This window comes from Asterias rubens, chromosome 11 (assembly GCF_902459465.1).
Source record: "Asterias rubens chromosome 11, eAstRub1.3, whole genome shotgun sequence".
Taxonomy (NCBI): Eukaryota; Metazoa; Echinodermata; class Asteroidea; order Forcipulatida; family Asteriidae; genus Asterias; species Asterias rubens.
This window is the reverse complement of record NC_047072.1, coordinates 6,066,831-6,088,700: the sequence shown is the minus strand read 5'-3', so window position 1 is coordinate 6,088,700 and position 21,870 is coordinate 6,066,831. Positions and strand designations below refer to the sequence as shown.

Sequence of the window (21,870 nt, the reverse complement as noted above, 5' to 3'; positions counted from 1 at the left end):
ATCTCAAGTGTTCAAAGAGTCTTCAGGAATTCTGTCTCCAATCCAAGTTTTGAGATGTAGTGTGATGTAGTGTTACATACTTCTAGTGCACTATTATAGTGTGCTGCATCTCAAAGCCAACATATCAGAGTTGTTCAAAAAGTCTTTGCTTGAAAGAAGCTTGTAGAAAGGATTGATGATCCATCGGAGTTCAGTGAATCCCTGCAAAAATGACGTCTCCTCTCACGCATTGCATCATGCAGCTTGTAGCATAGGTTGATAGATGTTTCTTACATTCACAAGGTCTTTGAAGAGAGTAGTCCCCCGCTTAGTAATCCATAATGACAATATTTCTCTCCACATGAATTCTTGATTCTGCAAATGATATACAAGGAAACCCATTAACTAACAGACTTATTATTGACCCAATTTACCTGACGTCACTATCAGAATAATCTTGGATGCGCCATTTCGGTGGTCAATGGCACTGTGAGTTATTCAGTGAAGTGCGCATTTTAGGCGACGCCGCGTTTACACGTCAACCTTTTGACCACCAAAATAATGAGCGAGGCACCGTCGTCCCGTGCGACGAGCGTGCAAGTGGTCAATAGGTTCAAACTTAGGATGTACTCGTTATCTATCTGTGAAATGTCTGGAACAAAAAATTTATTAAGCAGTTCCCAGAAAGTAAATTTTGGGGTTGAACAAAGAAAAATAAATTATCTACATCTTTGTTTGGGGTTCCAGTCAGAAGCCAGTGATTTCCACTTGTTGCTTATAAATTGATTTGAAGTCTTAAAGTTGTTTAGTGAAGGGACAAAGCGACGCTCTGACGGTGAGGAAAGGGTTTAGTGAAATTCTCATGGTTATTTACACTGAGTAAAGTGTAGCAAACCAAGCTGAAATGAGTTTAATGTGAGTTTTTAATACATACCGGCCTGATATTTCACAGAGGCAATGAAGGCGATTGCCTCCATGCCCCCTGGTCATTGCCTTGCGGGTACCCTTGAAATGCTCCAGTAGAAATTTACAATTTGCTCATATTGACCCATTTCACCTGACGTCATCAGCAGAAAAATCTTGAATGCGCCATACTGGTGGGCAATTTCACTGTGCGTTTTCATATATAACTCTAAGCTGCACGTTATGCAGTAAAGTGTGCATTTTAGGCGACGCGGCGTTAATACACGTACACCTAACTGCCCACCAACATGTTGAGCGTGGCATCAGTCGCCGCGTGTGATACGCATGCAAGGGGTCAATAGGGTGCCCTTTACCACCAAGGAGAAAATGCCTAGGTGCCACCGCCCTTTCAAAAACGAAGCATATACAGGCCTGGACATACCTTGGTCACTTGGCTTGTGTTGTGAGCAGCTCTACTCAGGTCATTGCACAATCTACTTCTCAATGTTGTCATCCACGGTTTTATCAGTTCAAAATGTTGAAGTGCTTTGTCTTTCTGTGGTACCTCATACATCTTTAACTTGCTGTTGCTGTTGAAATTGTGTGTTGCTGGTGTCAACATCTCATGTTGCAAAAACGTCATGGGGAACGAAGATGAGTCTATCTAAAGGAAATGATCATAGGAAATCAAAGATTTAATTCTTCATGCATACAAACACTCTACAATCCTACTGTAGATTCAAATACACATTATGTTCAGTTGATTAACAAGATATTCTTACAGAAACAAGACATACTTTTGTCAGAGCAAATTACTTGTTAGTTGTTAAACCCAGTGTTATTATGATGATCAACACACAGGATTTTCAACTGATTAGGCACATACTTCAAAGATGATTGAAAAAAAGTTAAGGAAACCCCAGTTATTGGCTCAATACTTAAAGCCATTGGACAATTTCGGAACAGAAAAATAATAAAAGTTCACAGATTTACAAATATCTTACATGGTTTACAGCAGGTAATGGTGAAAGACTTCTCTTGAAATATTATTCCATGAAATGCTTTACTCTTTGAGAAAGCATTAAAACGATTATCAATTCTCAATATAATCGAGAATCGAGAATTACAGATTTATTTTAAACGTTTCAAATGTGCGGAAACAAGGGTGGGTTTTCCCGTTATTTTTTCCCGACTCTGATGACCGATTGAGCCTTAAATTTTCACAGGTTTGTTATTTTATATAATGTTGTGATACACATAGTGTGGGCCTTTGGCATTACTGTTTACCGAAAGTGTCCAATGGCTTTAAAGGCAGTGGACACTATTGGTAATTACTCAAAATGTTTATTAGCATAAAACATCTCATGGTGACGAGTAATGGGGAGAGGTTGATGGTATAAAACATTGTGAGAAACGGCTCCCTCTGAAGTGCCATAGTTTTTGAGAAAGAAGTAATTTTCCACGAATTTGATTTCGAGACCTCAGATTTAGAACTTGAGGTCTCGAAATCAACCATCTAAACGCACACAACTTCGTGAAACAAGGGTGTTTGTTTCTTTCATTATTATCTCGCAAGTTTGATGACCGATTGAGCTCAAATTTGCAGAGGTTTGTTTTTTTATGCATATGTTGAGATACACCAACTGTAGGCTAAAGGTTATTCTTTGACATTTACCAGTAGTGTCCACTGCCTTTAATTAACGTAAATTTCTTAACCATTCTGTTCTTGAGCAACAATAGCATGATTCAAGAATATATTGTTGCATTTTGATATCATGTTTAGGTTGTTTCCATGGATGTATCACATTAAATATTTAATTGTGGTACCGTAAAGCCCGGGTCATACTTGAACAAATAATTACCAACATTGGTAATTATTACCAACATTTCCTGACATTTCACCCATTTTTTAATAGTTAAAGTTCTGCATTTGTACAAGGGAGTATGATGGAATGGCAACAAGTTATAAAATTTTACGACTTGCATGCAGTTGTACACCAGTACCGTAGTTAAGACAGTGGACACTATTGGTAATTGTCAAAGACTAGCCTTCATAGTTGGTATATCTCAACATATGCATAAAATAACAATTCTGTGAAAATTTGAGCTCAATCGGTCATCGAAATTGCGAGATAATAATGAAAGAAACAAACACCCTTGTTTCACGAAGTTGTGTGCGTTTAGATGGTTGATTTCGAGACCTCAAGTTCTAAATCTGAGGTCCCGAAATCAAATTCGTGGAAAATTACTTCTTTCTCGAAAACTATGGCACTTCAGAGGGAGCCGTTTCTCACAACGTTTTATACCATCAACCTATCCCACTTACTCGTCATCAAGTAAGGTTTCATGCCAAAGTATTATTTTGAGTAACTACCAATAGCTAGTGTCCACTGCTTTTAAGGAAAAGGATAAGTTTCCGTTCGGCGCCCCCATTTTTTCACGCATTGTTACAAAAAGGGATATCTCATTGAGGTAAACTAGATACTATATTATTTCATATCGAATGAAAAAGTGGTGGCGCCATACGGAAACTTTTCCATTGTTATAAGTACAATGTTGGATAACTTTCCGTATCACATAACTATTTCACTCATTTTTACAAAAAGGGATATCTCATTGGATATTATTCATTATTTCATATCGAATGAAAAAGTGGTGCCGCCATACGGAAACCTTTTCACAATATCCATTACACCAATGTTCTTCCGCAGCCGCCATGATTAAAATGGAAAAATACTGTACAAATCTAGCTGTCAACAACATTGACTGTATTCTATCAGTATCAGCCAGAAAGTGCATTTTTACCTAAATTTAGACTCCACAAAATGACTGTTCCTCATAAGAAGATTCAGAGTATTTGAAACCATGTTTAACATCTTCGGACAAAAAGGCAAAACAAAAATAGGTTTCATATTTACCGGGTGTACAAAACTCGGCCAAAGTTTATATTTCAATACTACACGCGTGTCACACTCACAGAGATAGTATAGACTGGTGCCCACCGATGACACCTATGATGTGCCAGAGAGGGCTAGGTACCATCCTATGTTTGAAACACAAAAATTGAATATTTTTTCGAACTCACCCACAGTGCCATTTATGATTTATGTCTTCAGTAAAAGCCTGTTGAGTCCACAGTCTATCCCAGTAACGACCTGGTGGCTATTAGATTAAAGTTATATACACCAAAAAATATGTAACACAAAATTATTTCACATACTTAAGGTTTTAAACGCCTCCACCACCATGCTCCCAGAGCAGCTGCCTCGATCGCCAGTCGCTAGTCAGCGACAAGCACGCCCTCTCGTGATTGACAGCACCACGTTTTACGCATCTTCGTAACTTTTTGGCGCCCACAATAAACTAAACGCCGTGGGAGGAGGGGTGATGTGCCCCACTCTTAGATGTTGGAATTTAAGGCCTATTTCAAGCTATGATGCACCATTGTTTGCTGTCATGGTTATTGTTACTAAAAAAAAACACCAGCTAATAATATCTTCGCATCCATTTCTGCATAATGCTCAGACAGCGTTTCATCATCCTAACTTAGGACTAGTCCTAGGAGATAATACAAATTGCATGGATAGTCCCAAGTTAGGACGAGTAACTGGTTCTAACTCGAGATAAGACTCTCGAGATGTCCCAACTCTTTGCGAAATCCACCCCGGCATCGTCAAGGGTCGATACAGACAGTTTTTTTTTTTTTTTTTTTTTTAGGGGGGGGGGGGGGTGCAAATCTGTCAAAGAGTGAACATGTGAGTGTTCGGGAACATTTTTTTTGTATTGTTGATGCTCTGTAGGCCATCTCGGAGGCATAATGGCGAACGAAACATAATAGGCCTAAGCCTTCAAAACTTAAGCAGTAGAATTTGGGCCCTTTTGGATTTTGGAAGTACTTGAACTTTACATTAAAACAAAACTGGTCTTACATAGTGCAAAACTTGAGCTTAATTTTATCATTAAAAAGCTTCTCAAAGGCGTAATTTTTCCAAACTTGAATAATCTGAATGTCACCATCTTTAAAAGATAGATGGGTTGTTTTGGAATCAACTAGTCAAAATGAGTTCATAAACATAAGAAGGCACCTAAAAGCACAAACAGGTGTATACAAATTGGTTGTTAATAGAGGTAGATTTGGCAACATTTAGTCAAAACTAACAGTGCAAAACTTACCAAAACAATTGGGAAGCAGTGAGGGGGGGGGGGGAGTTGGCTAATCTTCATTAACGTTACACAACTAATTTTCATACATTTCAATAATAAGTTGGTGTTTTATTCTTTTGTTGCATTTCACAACTCATTAGATGTGATGATGAGTTTTCATTTGTACAGTACATAAAATTAATGCACTCGCCTCAATGAAAATGCTTATTATTCTGACACAGCTTAAAGGCACTGGACACTATTGGTGGTAATTACTCAAAATACTTGTTACCATAAAAACTTACGAATGCGCCAGCAATTGAGAGCTGTTGATAAAACATTGTGAGGAATGGCTCTCTCTGAAGTAACATAGTTTTTGAGAAAGAAGTAATTTCTCACTAAAATATTTGAATTCAATGCATCTGAAAGCAGGCTCCTTGTGCCACAAGGGTGTCATTTCTTCCATTATTCTCTTGCAACTTGCACTACCAATTGAGTCCACATTTTCACAGTTGTATTACTTTATGCATACATGTATGCCGAGATGGCCTACCCAAGTGAGAAGAAGAAGACTGGTCCTTGCAGTTACCATAGGTGTCCAGTGTCTTTAACAACACTTAATCAGTCAATGTAATGTGTCAAGCCTGCCTTTTAACTAGAAATACTAGTGTGTGTTCGATTAATATTATATGAATACCCTTAACATAATAATAAGAGAGCTTTTACAGAGTAGCAACTTCCATCCAGATCAGGGTGCTACATCTAGACAACCACAAAAGTGAGCATAGTAAATTAATTGGAATGAAAGGTGGATTGGAATGGAAGTCTCCAAGTTAATCTTGGCACTTGATCTTGACAACTAGAAACATTCCTTTTGAAATATTTATCCACATGTTTTACTTATATTTAACCAAATACTTGTCTATTTTGATTGTGAAACTAACCCACATAACTTTTGGGAAATGTACATCCCACAATACAGCAGAAGTGTTTTCAGTGTTTTTAGTTTTTCCAAACCTTGAGGTTGTGGCCTTATGTTTCAATCGATAATTACGAACAATTCAGAAGTATACACATTATCAAAATTACATTTTAATGGTGAACAAACGCATTATAAACAAATTAAAATAGCATTTCCATTAAAAACATTCCACTCAAGTAGCTGTTTAGGGAACTAACCCACATAACTTTTGGGAAATGTACAGTACAATACAAAACTATTTACATCATGACAGCAGAGAAAGCTTAGAGCATTCATTTCAAGCTAACTTAACCCCTCCTACACCATTCAAAACCATTCAAAATTCACCAACTTTTACAACCCCATTGGTTTTGTACACACATGGTTTTGAGTAGTGTTGATATTGATATAGTGTATGGTAACCTCATAGCCAGGGGCAGATCGAACGCTCCCACACCCCCTGTTATCACTCAAAGTCATGACGTAGTGGGATTCTTGATGCACCACTAAAAACAATCCTCATAGGATTATGTACCAGCAGCACCACGATTCTAAACCATTTGGGGCACCAACTGTTTGCACGGTATATACTATTAAAAAACCATTCATCTGAATGGTTTCAAATGGTGTATCAACTTAATTATAGTAGGAGGGTCAATAAAATGTATTTCCCTTAACTTGGCAGACACCAGCAAAATTTTACAATTAATGGCTAATGAATATTGTACAGACAGTGAAAATTGCTATACCTTGAACTACATCTTATTTGATTGCATTCTTGCATAAAACTGAGAACGTCTGGTTATACAAAATAAACAAAGAATTGGTTGCTAAGAAAGTTCAGTTACAAATATATATATATCAGATTTGCCATTATTTACATACATGACAAATGGTGACACGATGCTAAACTCCTGTAGCATGTTTCTGTCATGTTATTGCTTAGTTATTATTGCTTGTCATTATTTAAATGTAACACATACTATAAGTAAGTCACTAAGTGTAATCATTATTAGGCAGGTAGTTAATCAATAAGCATACAAAATTAATTGGTGAAGAGCAGCGGGAGCTGCTGATAGTATAAAACATGTGAGAAACGACTCTCTCTCTGCAGTATGGATTCTTTTAGGTAGTTTCACAAAAATATTTGAAACTGAGAAAGACCTTATTAAGCCTTACGGGCCTTAAGCCCTTCTCATCCATCTTGAAAGCACACAAACTTTTGTCTTTCATTACTTTCTTGCAACTGTGATGACCAATGCCCCTTATTTTTGACCGCGCGGGGGCGCTATAAATAGTATTTTGATCACTTCCGGGGGTACACGCGATTCGCCCTGCACAAATTAATAGGCGTTCTGTCACTTTTGTTGCGCCGTAGTTTCAATTTGCTTTAGAGGTGGATTATAACGGCTCCTTTTGAAGTCTTATTGTCTGTGATGGATTAGATGTCTGTGGTTATAATGTGTTCCAATCTTTAAAAACTGTTTTGCGTATGAATGAATATACCCCCGGAAGTGATTGAGAGCGCCCTCACGCGGTCAAAAATATGGCCCATTGTGATGACCAAAAAACGCATGGCTAGTCCTTAGTTAGGACGAGTAACTCGTCGTTACTTGAGATAAGACTAGTCCTATCTCTTTGTAGAATCCACCCCTGTTCTGTTATAAACTGGTGAGTGGAACTAGTTATTCCCAATTTCAGCTGGTAGAACTGGTTTAAGAGATGATTTGTATATATGAGTTACTTGCGATTGTTAGCTCGTTGCTAGTTTGATGGTCAGCATTTGGCTGATGTAAGCGGTCAAAACGTCATCCATCTTGTAGCCCTGGAAATCAACAAAATAAATATTAATTGATGATTTTTAAAATGCATAACGAAAGTGTAGGTAGAGCACAAAAAATTCTAAAACCTGACTTACACTTTTACTCATTCATTTCAACACTTTAAGATTTTAGTTTAAGTGGTTCTTTAAAATCCAGAGGCACCATCAAACTATAGGTTACATAAATACTTCAACAACTTATATCTAGCAGTAAAAACAAAGACAAAGTACAAATAAATTAATATTTCAAAGTCTGAAATTCAGCATTTATCTTAATACAGCAAAACTTTCAACACATGGGCCCAAAAAGCCTATAAAGACACTGGACACTATTGGTAATTGTCAAAGACTAGTCTCACAGTTGGTGTATCTCAACATATGCATAAAATAACAAAACTGTGAAAATTTGAGCTCAATCGGTCATCAAAGTTGCGAGATATTAGTTAAAAAAAAAAAAACACCCTTGTCGCACTATGGTCACGGAAGTTGTGTGCTTTCAGATGCTTGATTTTGAGACCTCAAATTCTAAATCTGAGGTCTCGAAATCCACTTCGTGGAAAATTACTTCTTTCTCGAAAAATACGTCACTTCAGAGGGAGCTGTTTCTCACCATGGTTTATACTACCAACCTCTCCCCATTACTCGTTTTATGGTAATAATTATTTTGAGTAATTACCAATAGTGTCCACTGCCTGCAAGAATACAAGCTTGCTAAGCACAGAAAAATCTTGCTTGACAGAAACGGATGACCAGCCAAAACTCCATAAAGTTTACATTGTTGCAATTTTTGCCCCATTAACTTTGTGCTTATCAAAGCAGTATTTGCTGCTTACTTCAACAGCTTTATGAAAATGGGGCCAGAACATTAATTCTTCAAATATTGTTCTAAAATCACACAATGTTTAATCCCAAGCCTTTAATGTTTACTTACCAGTGATGTTTCACAGAGTAGCTGGGTTCCCATGACTAGATTGTCAATGGTCATATGGAAGTAGGTACTACCACTGCTCCAATTGGATATCTTAGTGAAGGGGTACGTGGCAAGGGTCACCTGTAAAACCACACAAAGTCAAAAGTGGATGTTTAAAGGGTGTATACAATGCAGGCAACAAAAGCATTTGGGGTGGCATGGTTGGCTTGTGCGCAAAGCGCTCGCCTCTCACCAAGGTGACCCCAGTTCGATTCCCGGTCGGGGCCATATGTGAGTTGAGTTGTGCATTGGTTCTCTGCTGCGCCACGAGGGTTTTCCAGACCAGACGGTTTTCCTCCCTCGGGAAAAATCAAACACTTTCGATCTATGGCTGTGCTCCGTGGTCATAATGGGTTGATGTGGCTGGCAGCCAAAGCACTTGCATGCCTTCTTCTCAAACACTTTGTAACCGCATCCTTCGCGCAAGTCAGCTCTTAGCTGCGAGTAAGGATGATTAGCCTCCCAAATATTATGTGTATATGGTTCACTTTCAAAGAAAAATAGGGAACTGTTTGAGCGAGTCCGTAAAAGGGCCAAGTGCTCTGTCGGCCTCACCTTGCCAACATATGAAAACATCTTTTCTGAACATGCAATTTGGTTCAAATTATTTCATCAGATCCAACACACCCCCTTTTCAATCATTTTGTTTTAAATAGATCTGGTATAAGTCTTTGTGTTCGTCGTACAAACCTTACTCGATACTGGCAATCCTCTGTCCCAAACACCATTAGTTTATTTAACACATCAGTTGTACGTAAATAGGGGTACTTAATTACCTGCAGGTTTTATTTTATTCACAATCGTTTTCTCATTCACTGGAATACTTTGTTAAATATTCTCGTATTTTTTGGGTGGGTGTTTTACTTACTTTTAGTGCGATTATTTCTGTCCTTTTAATCTGTGTAACTAATAACTGTGTTATTCCTATTACGCCAATGGAAGCTGAATTTCCGTATATTATTTCAAATAATTATTTCATCATAATTCTAATTCTAAATTAATATTATTGATTGCCTCTATGCCCCCTGGTCATTTTCTCGGTGCCCTTAAAATGCTACAGCAGAAATGTTCAAGCTTCTCATAGGGTGCCCTTTACCAAGGGGAAAAATGGCTTGGTGCCCATGCCCTTTCAAAATGAAGCATACAGGGCTAGTACCATACATCATTATAATATAAATACTAACAGATTTGAACATGACTAAAGATTTTCATGGTGGGAAATTTTGCTTAAAATTGCATTAGTTTTACTAAAAATATTATTTTTTATTGGCACGCTTCCAGCCAAAAACCTCCAACCAATGATAGATCAACATGGTATTTTTGGACACAGTCGCAAACTTCTTTTGCCAGACAACTTAAACAAATATTTTTAAAAGCGGAGACCATTATTTTTTTGTAGATTCTTACCTTAGTGCCTTTATCAATCAAATTCACCCCAAGTTTGTTGATTGCAATCATGAGAATCTGAGGCATACTTGGTTCGGATGTTTCCTGTCAACCAAAACAAAAACAATAAATGAAGAAACAAATCCATGACAAAAAAAAAACTTTGCATGGTGGGAGTATAATTAGGTGAGGTTTGCGGAAACGTGTAAATCTCTTTAGTAGAGTAGTGTTGGTTCTGAAAAGAACCGGTGGTTGATAACTCAACGTTTCGATCAGTATGCTCTGATCCACTTCATTAGAATGCTGGACTCAAATCTAACACATGAATCAACGAAGATGAAGGAATATGAATGAATACCATTGTGCTAGATCATTGACGGAGTGAAAAACAGAGCTTTAAGGAACACGTTGCCTTGGATCGGTCGAGTTGGTCTTTGAGAAGCATTTGTTATAAAATGCATATGGGTAGAAAGATGCTGTAAAAGTAGAATAAAATGATCCACACACAAACATGCCTCGAAATTGCACGGTTTTCCTTTTACCTCGTCGACTAACACAGTCGGCCATTTATGGGAGTCCAATTTTTGACTCTCATAAATGGCCGACCGTGTTTGTTCGCACAGAAAAAGGAAAACCACGCAATTTCGAGGCAAACTTGTGTGGATCATTGTATTCTACTTTTAAACATCTTTCCAACCATATGCATTTTATAACAAATGGTTGCAAATGCTTTTTTATAGGCAACATGTGCCTTTAAGTCTCACCTTGACTTCAAAGAATGATGAGCCGAACGTTGGCCATCTGTAAACGATCTTCAAGAACGCAATTTTAGCTTTATCCCTAGACTTGCCAGAATGTTGGTTGTAAGCAGCAACAATAGCCTGTCAAGAAAAATTATAATGTATATTTGGTTTGCGGTAATAAACAATATCACAATGGTATTACAAAAAGCCTGTAAGGAAATATCAGTATGGTTAAACAAACATTGTAACAGTACCCAAACTGCACAAACACACAAACGTGAAATGAATCTACAAAATAAATTAACTTTTATGCTACCTGATAAACACTTGCTCTCTGCCAATTTCAAAAGAAGAATTATTAAAAGGAAAATTGTCAAAACAGTTTAAGGATAACTAAATATGAAATCTTCAACAGTCGACTGGGTGAAGATGCAAGAAGCTTTGATCACAACTACAACAGGGCGACAAGTGAACTTTGACATTTCACATAGAGTCTGTCAGACAGGAGATCAAAGTGCAGAGTTTTGCTATCTTGAATAACGGTGTCTACAAGACTCAAACAGGCATTTGTTCCCTGGAAAAAACTTAAGAATATTTTATCGAGGACAAAGGCTGACCTACATGGTGTATGATTTAATCAGAATTCTTTTGTTTCTATAGGCAAATCAATCAGTAAACCAGATCTTACCCTCTTCCATTCCTCAGGAGACATAACCCTAATCATATCAAACGGCAGTAATTTCTTCGTCATCCGAGGAATATTCTGAAACTCAGATTTATCATCGCCGAATCTGACCCGGTACTGAAGAGCAGCTAGCTGAGCAGCTTCCTCCTTGGAACATTTATGGTAACCTCGTAGGAGCATAGGAAGCTCCTGGTGGTAGTGAAAGATGACATCAGCTATTGGATCACGACCTGGTACTGTGTTGGTCCATAACTTCTTCATGAAGGCTACCTTGTAGGTTATTGCCATTGATCCTGGGTGCACAACACAAACATAAATGAATGTCAAGAAACAAAACACATCCCAAATGTGTGTTTTAAAGTGGGCTTAAACCCCACCAATGTAGTACAGCATGGTTTCTTTGATTGACTCGGAAAAGTACCGAGTATACAGTCAAGGTTTAAGGTTCATTTATGCTTAACAAAATAAATTAATATCCTAATAATAATAATAATCAGTTTTTATAAAGCGATTTAGACACCAAAAGGGCATCTCAAAGCTCGTCGGGAGTAATACCACCTGTACTGCCAAATGTAGCTCAACAAAAGTGTCTTGCTCATATTATACAAGGGACAAAAGTGTCTCGACCAAGGCTCAAACACACACTCTGCTGAATAGAAGAGCTTGAATTCGGCGAGCACTCTCTCCTGCTTGGCACCTACACGTACCATACTAAAATTCAACAATCATCTGATATTTGCTGCAACTGATGCTATTAACACTTTGCTCTCAGAGGACATGGATGAAAGGGCCGTTACATTCATCTTTCTTGCTTTGACCTGTCTCTTACCTTCTCTGCTTGGTCTAGCTGTCCTGCTGATCCTTCCCATCAGATATTGCATAAAGTCAAGAAAGAAATCACCCTCTGGTACTGGTACACTGGTCACTACAAAACGACAACAAATATTATACACATAATGAATGTTTATGAGTGCAATGGTGCGAATATGTTCATGAGTTGAAAGATGGAATGTTCTATTCAACGAGGCGGAGCCGAGTTGAATGGAACATTCCAGCTTTCAACGAATGAACATATTCGCACCATTGCACGAATGAAAAACATTCATTATTTGTTTTATATAACATCCAAGTAGAACTTTGTCATTTTGATTGAAAGAAACAACTTTCAAAACAAACAATTTCAACTGTAGAAGCCGAATGCTAGTAATTTTACTATGCCTTCTTGCAGTAACACCTGCTGCGTTACCAAAGACACGCGCACGCAGTGATGTTTTTACTCAGCTTTTTCGTTCCATCCGAAAAGTACCATTGCACGCTGGCAGCGTGCCAGCGTGCAATGGTACTTTTCGGATGGAACGAAAAAGCACGGCGAGTGACTCAGCGTGCAATGGTACTTTTATTTGCTATCACGTGACGGACAATCCTCCAATCAAATGGCAAGGATCTGCTTGGGTGTTATATAAATGGAGAATAATCAACGACGACTTATCATAATTAATACTCTTGGGTTGACAAGATTCATGAATGAATGATGGAAGATGGCTTTCCTCACTAGTATACATGTGGATTTCTCTAGGGACTTGTATATTATCAACATGGAACTTGATTGACAGAAACCTACTTAACAGTATGTTCTTTTAAATAACTCTGCATTGAATATGTTTACCATAACCATCAACCTCAACAAACAAACTGAATCCTTCCGAGGATTTCAACCGTAGTCGTTGACCAATATTCCGACAGATATCTTTGGCCCTCGTTCCTGAAGTGACCTCAAAAACCTAAAAGCAAAGAAGAAACAAAGAGCAAATGGTTTCAGTATACAATAACAAATATCATTGATAAGCATGTTTCCATCACTGCAGAAGACCTATTCATTTCCTCTATCAACACATAATAATAATGGTACAAATTAATAACAATATAAAATGACCAATTTTTATAAAGTGCAAAATTACAGTGAAGTCTAAAAGCCCTTTTGGAAAGTCAAGAGAGAAAAACCAGGAGAGATGAAAACAAAAATTCAGGAAATACAGAAAAAAACACAAAACGCATACAATGAAAATACTGACAAAACACTAACTACAACTAGGAAGCTGCCATGGCGAGCTGTCGACCGCCAGATAGAACCAATGACTGACAGACAAACCAATCCTTTGATCAGCTGATGGTCAAAGGAATGGGGAGATTGACAAGTATGAAGTACTGGTCATTTATTGTTTTCATTGTTTTAGCTCATTCAACTGGAACTAGTGATAAACTCTTTGAGTTTTATCTTTTAATATTATTAATATACATATAAGCAGCAATATTTTGATTTAAGTTTTAAATCGGTACATCAAAAACAAGTTTTCGATTCCTGTCTGTTAATTGCGATCACTAATTACCTCAGCTGTGTCATCAGGAAAATACACCTTGTGATATATCTGTCTAGTCTTGTGCTGAATTGCCTGTACTTCCACCAAGTGAGGGGGGTATTTACGTTGACCAAAACGAACCAGGTTCTTCAATCGATGGAGGCATTCAGCAGAAAGTTGATTATCTGCTGAACGTAGAAACTTTTTAACTTCTGGCATGAGGGTTTGACTACAGGCAAAGATGCCGGTAACCAGCCACATCAACTCCCAACCTCTCTCTTCACTCAATCTACAGGGAATCATTTATAATGAGAAGCTTGAAGGCGCTGGATACTATTGGTAATTACTCAAAATAATTGTTAATATAAAAACTGACTTGGTAACAAGCAATGGGGAGCTGTTGACAGTATAAAACATTGTGGGAAACCACTCCCTCTGAAGTAACGTAGCTTTTGAGAAAGAGGTAACGAACGTGACTTACTTTCGTCTGTTATCCGTCAGCTGCTTAATGAGCTGACAATAAATCTCATCCTTCAATGGCTCATTCTTCAATGGAGATTCAAATATTTTAACTGAGAGGTCATTATCAAGACGATCACGATATGACCTCTTTGTTGGGAAGTCACCCATGTACTTCAGAACAGGTTCAAAGAAGTCAAGGAGAGTAATGTAAAGTTGGTTCTTAAACTAAAATAGCAAAGTTTTTATCACAACAGAACTTCAAGTACTGACATTGACAAACACTTTCCCTGCTGATAATAAACAAGTTTATAACGTCCTAGTGAGTTCACACATCGTGTCCGCAGATCTCTCCTCGACAAGCTTTCTTTTGTAATGGAGCGATTGATCAATCGATCAAAATGACCAATCAGCAATAGATGCATTGATTGATTGATTGAATGATTTTGATCGATGATTGAATGATTATTGGATATTTTAAAAGGATATCTTCAAAAGCATCGCAGGCTTGTTCAGCCATCTCCGGATTATTCAGCAGTTTCTTCATCAGAGGTTGTCTAATAGCTTCTTTGGTGTAACTCCACAGGTTATCCTGTACAGATCAAACAAATCCTCCAGTACAGCTTAATAAAATACACCCACTAATCAATAAGTAAAGGTTGACTAATTTTACTCGAACCCAGGCTGGTCGACACAGCCTCATGATTGGTTCAAACACTCACCCTAGTACGATGCTTTACAGCCCTATTTAACGTCCTCTAATAGTAGGTGGTCTAAAGTGATTGGTTTTTAAACACTCACCCTAGTACGTCGCTTTACAGTCCTCTTATAGTTGGTAGCCTTAAGTGATTGGTTTTCAAACACTCACCCTAATATGTCACTTTACAGCCCTACTTAATGTCCTCTTAGGAGGTGGTCTAAGTTGGTTTAAAACACTCACCCTAGTACGACACTTTACAGCCCTACAAATGTCCTCTTGGGAGGTGGCCTAAAGTGATTGGTTTTGAAAGACTCACCCTAGTACGATGCTTTACAGCGCTACTCAATGTCCTCTTATTAGGAGGTGGTCTAAAGTGATCGATAGCAAACTCCTCCAGGGTATGTTGTCTGTGATGAGTCTCACCATTCTTCATTACTTCTTCATGAGATGCAAGCATACGATCGGACATCTCCTGGGGTTGCAGTGTAACCAGCACCTGATGATCAATCACAGAAAGACAAGGAATTCATTTGTTAAAACTCTTGTTGACTGTTGTGATGGTTTAAAGTTGCATGATGTATAACATGAACTAGAACACAACATGCAGGATACTACAACAGAACAAACAGACAAACATGCAGGATACTACAACAGAACAAACAGACAAGCAAACAGGATACTACAACAGAACAAACAGACAAACAAGCAGGATACTACAACAGAACAAACAGACAACGAGCAAGACAACAAGCATGACATTATAACAGAACAAACAGACTATCAAGCAGGACATTAGGCCAAATAAAAAATAAAAAAAGTTGATCGTCCCCGCCTGCATCCTTTTGGGGGGGCTGCATCCTTTTTCTTAATTTTACTTTTAATCCATCTTTTTAAAAGGACCGGCCTAGGAGCTCTTCCCGAATCTAACGTGATTCTCTTGAACACGTGTAACCGTCCGTTTCATAAAACAAGTATTAGTGAATGCCTACACAAAAGCCAATCTTTTTACTTAGTGTAAGCCGACCCTGTTAATAGTGTTAACACAGGTCCTCATGCAAAAAATACATGTACGTATAAAATATGTTTGCGATGGGTTCAAACTGAAGAATTGGTGGCCTGTTTGATTTAAAATACTCAGCGGCCATCTTGCTCTCATCCTCCTCTTTTTTAAACTGGTATTTTTTACTATTTGGCCTTACAAGAGAACAAACAGACAATGAGCAGGACATTATAACCAAGGAGGTAGAAATATTTCTACCTCCATGTTATAACAGAACGAACGACAATCAAGCAGGACATAATAGAGATAAAAAACCAGCAGGACATTACAACAGAACAAACAGACAACGAGCAGGACATTATAACTGGACAAGCAGACAAACAAGCACGACATTATAAGAGAACAAACAGACAACGAGCAGGAAACAAACAGACAAACAAGCAAGACATTATAAGAGAACAAACAGACAAACAAGCAGGACATTATAATAAAACAAGCAGGCAAACAAGCAGGAAATTATAACAGAACAAACAGACAACGAGCAGGACATTATAACAGAACAAACAGACAACGAGCAGGACAAAAAAAGTATACAAATCTGAACATTGAAAAAAGTAACAAATCCCCACCCACTCTTCCCTATTCACAAAAAACAAAATAAAATAAAAACAGGAAAAGTCCTGACTAATTTTCATCATTAGTGCTTGCTTATTACTAATTTGCCAATAGTGCCAGGCCTTAAATCAATATTAACGCTTATTTATTATATACATGCAAACAAGGTGACCTACAAAATCCTATTACTGCCTGCATGTCCTCTGAGTATAAGGCATTATTTTGACCCAATTGATAAAATGTGTTATTGCCTTTCTACAGCTCTTTGCAGCAACCTGGGTTGGATCTTTCGGTGGATGGGCTCTTTGCACATTTCCATTATCTGATTGAAAACAAAAAACATAATATGGAAAAATTCATCTTGATTCAACAACATCTCATACCTGAGATGGGTATAGAAAAACACAGCTACACAGTAAAGTCATGGGAAGACTCGTACCGATGGGCCATTATTGGCTGTATTTTCGACAAATAAAACTTTGAACTCAAAACGAAGCCCTTTTAATAAAGTTGAATGTTGTGACATTGATTTAAATCACATTTGCTGTTTGATAAACCCAGTATTCTACTACAAACAAAAGAGGTTTCTTTTGAGAGTATGGTTAGACACGTAGATTACTGTGACTTGAGCATCTCATCACGCCCCATGGTTTGTGCGTTGTGCATGGTGTGAAGTCGGGCTGTGCCAAGGGAGACCTCATTGTCGCCCGTCTCTAGCTGAAAGCTACCCCTTTAGATAAATAATTTGAGGGTGAACATAAAGGAATTTGCAGCTTCTTCAGAAGATTTTTTTGTTATATTGACAGCCAAATCATTACAATGAGGGCAATGTAAAACCCCCTTTTCCGAGGAGCGCATATTAATGTTGCACAGGCTGCATACTCAGGGAGCTGAGATGGTTTAAGGCCCAGTGACCAGTGGTAATAATGTGAAGCGCTTTGGGACGCCCTCCGGGTGTGAAAGCGCGATATAAAAACTGGCTATTATTATTATTATTATTATTCACTGTGTGAATTTACTCTCGTAACTTTTCTTTTACTCTTCGTCTTATGCTTATATTGCTTTAAATTTTCCGTTTACATTCTTACATATTTTAGCTTAGTTTTCAACTTTTCTATTATAATTTTATAATGTGATTTTATGCTTACTTTTTAATATGTTCAATTGTTTATTCTTAACAATGTCATTATGCAGGGCCCAATAGGAACCAGTTTTTTACCCACTGATTTGGCTCACCCTGGGTAAACAGAGGAAATAAATAAATAAACATTTTCGTAGAATATCCTAGTTGGTGGAACTGGATCTCAAACTTCTACAGGTTTGTCAGTTTATGTACATAATGGATTACAAAAAGTGCTTACACTGCCAGCAACTGTTTTGTTAGCAAAAGACAATTCTGTAATGTTCCTTTAAGAATTACTATCTCAGATTGACATGTCTTTTATTGAGTAAATTACCTGTTGGTTTCACTACTGAATCCGAAGCTTGTTTCTGTTTTGAGGAGGCAGTTAATTTCTCCAATGCAGGTAAAACATCCTCTGAAAGACAAAGTTAAGGAGAGAACTTGGCTAACAAAATAAAATTGAAAAAGATGGAGAAAACTCTTGTGAAGCTAAACTGATTTGGAGCAAAATGTGGCACGGCATATGTACAATCTAGATATATATCAAGGGACCTCACTCTAAGATGTATTGATTCATCACTAACTCATTTTACAGACAAACTTTTGATGGTGTACTGCAAACCTTGTAATTTCCATTGGTTATATAAAATTATCCCAACTACCAAAGTCCTCTGTATTATAACACAATAAAAAAAACCCAGTTCCACTTCAAAGTTGAAACCAAATTTAATTTATGTTAAATATTCTTGAGACTCAGGGTCTGTGTACTTTTTGTAAGACACAATACAAAATGTCCACAGATTTGCATTAAACTTACACAGTTTGAAGTTAGTGGTGGTAGAGGTGCTGTATTTTTGAGTTTAAGCAAATCAAGTCACAAAAATAATTTTTGTCTCAGTGAGACAAACATTATTTTGGCATGTAAAACGTGTTTGTGACACGGTTTTACTAAATTCTCAAAAACTACAGCACCTCAGCAAGTAATTATAAGGTAGGCTTTCCTCAAACTGTGTAAGTTTAATGTCAATCTGTGGACATTTTGTTTTGTGTTACAAAAAGTACCCAAATCTTTTAAAACAAAATTGACAGAAGTTGCTAATGTTTGTCCCTTACCTGTTGCTCCTGGCTTCAGCTGTACAATGTTAATTGTACAGTGACTAGGATTTATAACAGCCAAATTACCGCTGCCGTCTGTGTGGTGTAGAGCCATAGATTGCATCACATTGGCACCTCCTGCTGTTGGCAATGAAGAAAAGTAATTTCTACATGAAAAATGCAAAAGTTTACTTTGGGAATTTGCTCAATACTCATTTTGAATTGAATTGAATGGTTTTATTCGTCAAGTAACTAAAAACAATACAGACATTATCTGGCTAGAATCAGATGCTCAGCTCATTAACTACTTGTAGAAACTAGAAGATACAGCGTTAAAGAATCAACAGACTAGTCCACACTAAAAAGAAATGGATGTTCTTGTCCGAAGTATTATTCTTTTAGAAAACTGTCCATGATACTGTTTGTGAAAGCATAAACATGATAAAGGCAGAAACATATCTAATCATGTACCTCGGAAAAAGGTTTTGTGCCACATATAGCCGAGTACTTTTGCATAGATTGGCTTTTTACTTGTTGATCGTATATAGTTCTGTTAAAGGAAATTCATACTACAACTAATGAGGTTAAAACAAAGAATGCTCTTTACTAACTCTTTGTTTGTATTAGTTTTAAAAATATTGTTGTAACCCTTCTCTAGGGTTATGGGTGTATTCCTAAGTAAGTGTGCGGAATAACACAAGAAATCAAATCAAAGAAATAATTACATTTGTTTAGACATATATTTTATCCCAACTCATCTTCACATATTCATTTCAAATCATGCGTACAGATTGATACTAATCACAGTAAGTTTAACCTTGAAGCATTTGTGTGTTTTCTGCTCTCACTAAGTCTCTTGTTTCTGGCAACGGTTGAATGTTTTCATAAACAGCCATCGATCTTTGTTCGGGTTCTTGAGATTGCCTGACCATCTCCTCCTCTTCCATGGTCTCCTCACTCTGGTCAGCCATATCTGACACAATCTTATGAATCAAAGAAAGACATTTACTCAGATGACAGCTTGTTTTTATGTTTCATTCCAATGTCACTGTCTAAGGACATGTTCATTAGCATACACATTAACATAATGTAGGAATACATTACAAATGACAATCTCTTTTTGATGATGTCAAAGTGCATGATATACTGGTCAGCAATATGATGCAGTCTTACCTTCAATTCCAGGAATAATCAGTGCTTCACCCAATTACAAAATAGTCCAAAAGATTAAACATCTTCACTGATGGATGTTGTCAGATAACAAAGCCAAAGTTTGACCAACTACTTCACTTCAGAGGGAACTGTTTCTCACAATGATTTGTACTATCAACCTCTCCCCATTACCTATTACCAAGTAAGGTTTTATGCTAATAATTATTTTGAGTGAATACCAATAGTGTCCACTTTAAAGGGTGTATCAGACTTAGGGTTTGTACTTTTTGTTACACAAAACACAATGTCCACAGATATGGGTTTGAACATAATTGGGGATAATTCCATACGTCGCCACCATTTTATCCGCTCCAGTTAACTTCAAGTCCACTGAATTGTTGTCTTACCTGTACGAAGGGTTATATACCGCATAATAGACCCGGTAACAGGGGCGCTGTATTCCTTTTTCGAAATGTAAGGTTATCGGTCTTAGACCTAGTATATACTAAGTTTGACAGATAATGTCACAATTTCGAAAACAGGAATAGGCATACAGCGCCCCAGTTACTAGGTCTGGGTTACCGCATGACATCCTGATGAAAGAGAGAGTAAAACAACTACAGTTTGAAAACCGGTCCCATGAAAACCACTTTTTGTACACTTTTTGACCCTAACCCAATCGAATAGATACAACCTGAGGTAAAAAAAGAAACCGGGCAGAATCGAAATTGGTGGCGAGGTCGTAAAAATATTCCCGCTCACAGTTTCTTTAAGGCAAAGCCGGAGATTATGTTTGAGTTTATTGAGTGCACAAAATAAAAGTATTTTATCATTAATTATGTAGGTCACTCCTCTATGGTCGCTCACACCATGGAGCAATAAACTAGACTCACACGCACTCCAAATGATGATGTTTTGAAGATATGGAGGGTTGGCGGGTTGGTGATGTCCTACCAGCAGGGATGAGGGCTATTTGGGTTTCTGGTCCACGTCTAAGAAATATCCACATTATTTCCCAATAATTTCCATTCCTCATATTATTTCCGCATATAGGACATTGACATTAATGACAATGCATTGTCGACAGATGGCGGTATTTTTTGTAGTGATTTTGATCTGGGTGTAAAACTCCCCTAAAAAGTATAACCAAACCTAAATGATAATATTTTAATCAAGTAAAGGCAGTGGACACTGTTGGTAATTACTCAAAATAATTATTAGCATAAAGTACCTTTCTTGGTGACGAGTAATGGGGAGAGGTTGTGGTATAACACATTGTGAGAAACGGCTCCCTCTGAAGTGCCATAGTTTTTTAGAAAGAAGTAATTTTCCACAAATTAGATTTCGAGACTTCAGATTTAGAACTTGAGGTCTCAAAATCAACCATCTAAACGCACACAACTTCGTGTGACAAGGGTGTTCTTTCTTTCATTATTATCTCGCAACTTCGATGACCGATTGAGCTCAAATTTTCACAGGTTAGTTATTTTATGCCTATGTTGAGATAAACCAACTGTGAAGGCTAGTCTTTGACAACAGTGTCCACTGCCTTTAAATAAAAACAATACAATTTAAAGTCTCACAGCCTCTTGAAAACCAATCAGATATGTTTTCAGACAATTGAACTTCTGATCCCTTTTGAATTCTTTGTAAGTCAGCCGTTTGGAATTTTGTTAATTTAGGCCTAGGCCTGCTCTAGAAAAAAATAGCATCCCTTAGTGCTTTCCCCTAGCCAACTCAGATGAGCTGTTACGGGCTCGATGTTAAAAGAGAGCCA

At 37.5% G+C, this 21,870-nt stretch overlaps 1 protein-coding gene across 4 annotated transcripts; it reads right to left on the bottom strand.

The window, feature by feature from the left end:
• Nucleotides 1-7,473: 7,473 nt before the first annotated feature.
• LOC117297059 (myosin-VIIa-like) lies at nucleotides 7,474-21,119 on the bottom strand. 4 transcript variants are annotated; one of them, XM_033780182.1, is made up of 16 exons: nucleotides 20,987-21,119; nucleotides 19,759-19,924; nucleotides 18,960-19,082; nucleotides 18,181-18,261; nucleotides 16,975-17,045; nucleotides 15,425-15,604; nucleotides 14,898-15,000; nucleotides 14,431-14,593; nucleotides 13,980-14,238; nucleotides 13,259-13,373; nucleotides 12,422-12,517; nucleotides 11,596-11,885; nucleotides 10,929-11,045; nucleotides 10,186-10,269; nucleotides 8,740-8,859; nucleotides 7,474-7,811 (listed from the first exon to the last, which is right to left on the bottom strand). In XM_033780182.1, exons 2-16 carry the CDS (start codon nucleotides 19,910-19,912, stop codon nucleotides 7,740-7,742), a joined length of 2,028 nt encoding a protein of 675 aa, XP_033636073.1. In that variant the 5' UTR covers nucleotides 19,913-19,924; nucleotides 20,987-21,119; the 3' UTR covers nucleotides 7,474-7,739. The 4 variants fall into 4 exon arrangements, with proteins under 4 accessions (XP_033636073.1, XP_033636075.1, XP_033636074.1 ...); XM_033780184.1 differs by having other exon boundaries at nucleotides 18,960-19,079; XM_033780183.1 differs by having other exon boundaries at nucleotides 20,993-21,119.
• Nucleotides 21,120-21,870: the final 751 nt, after the last annotated feature.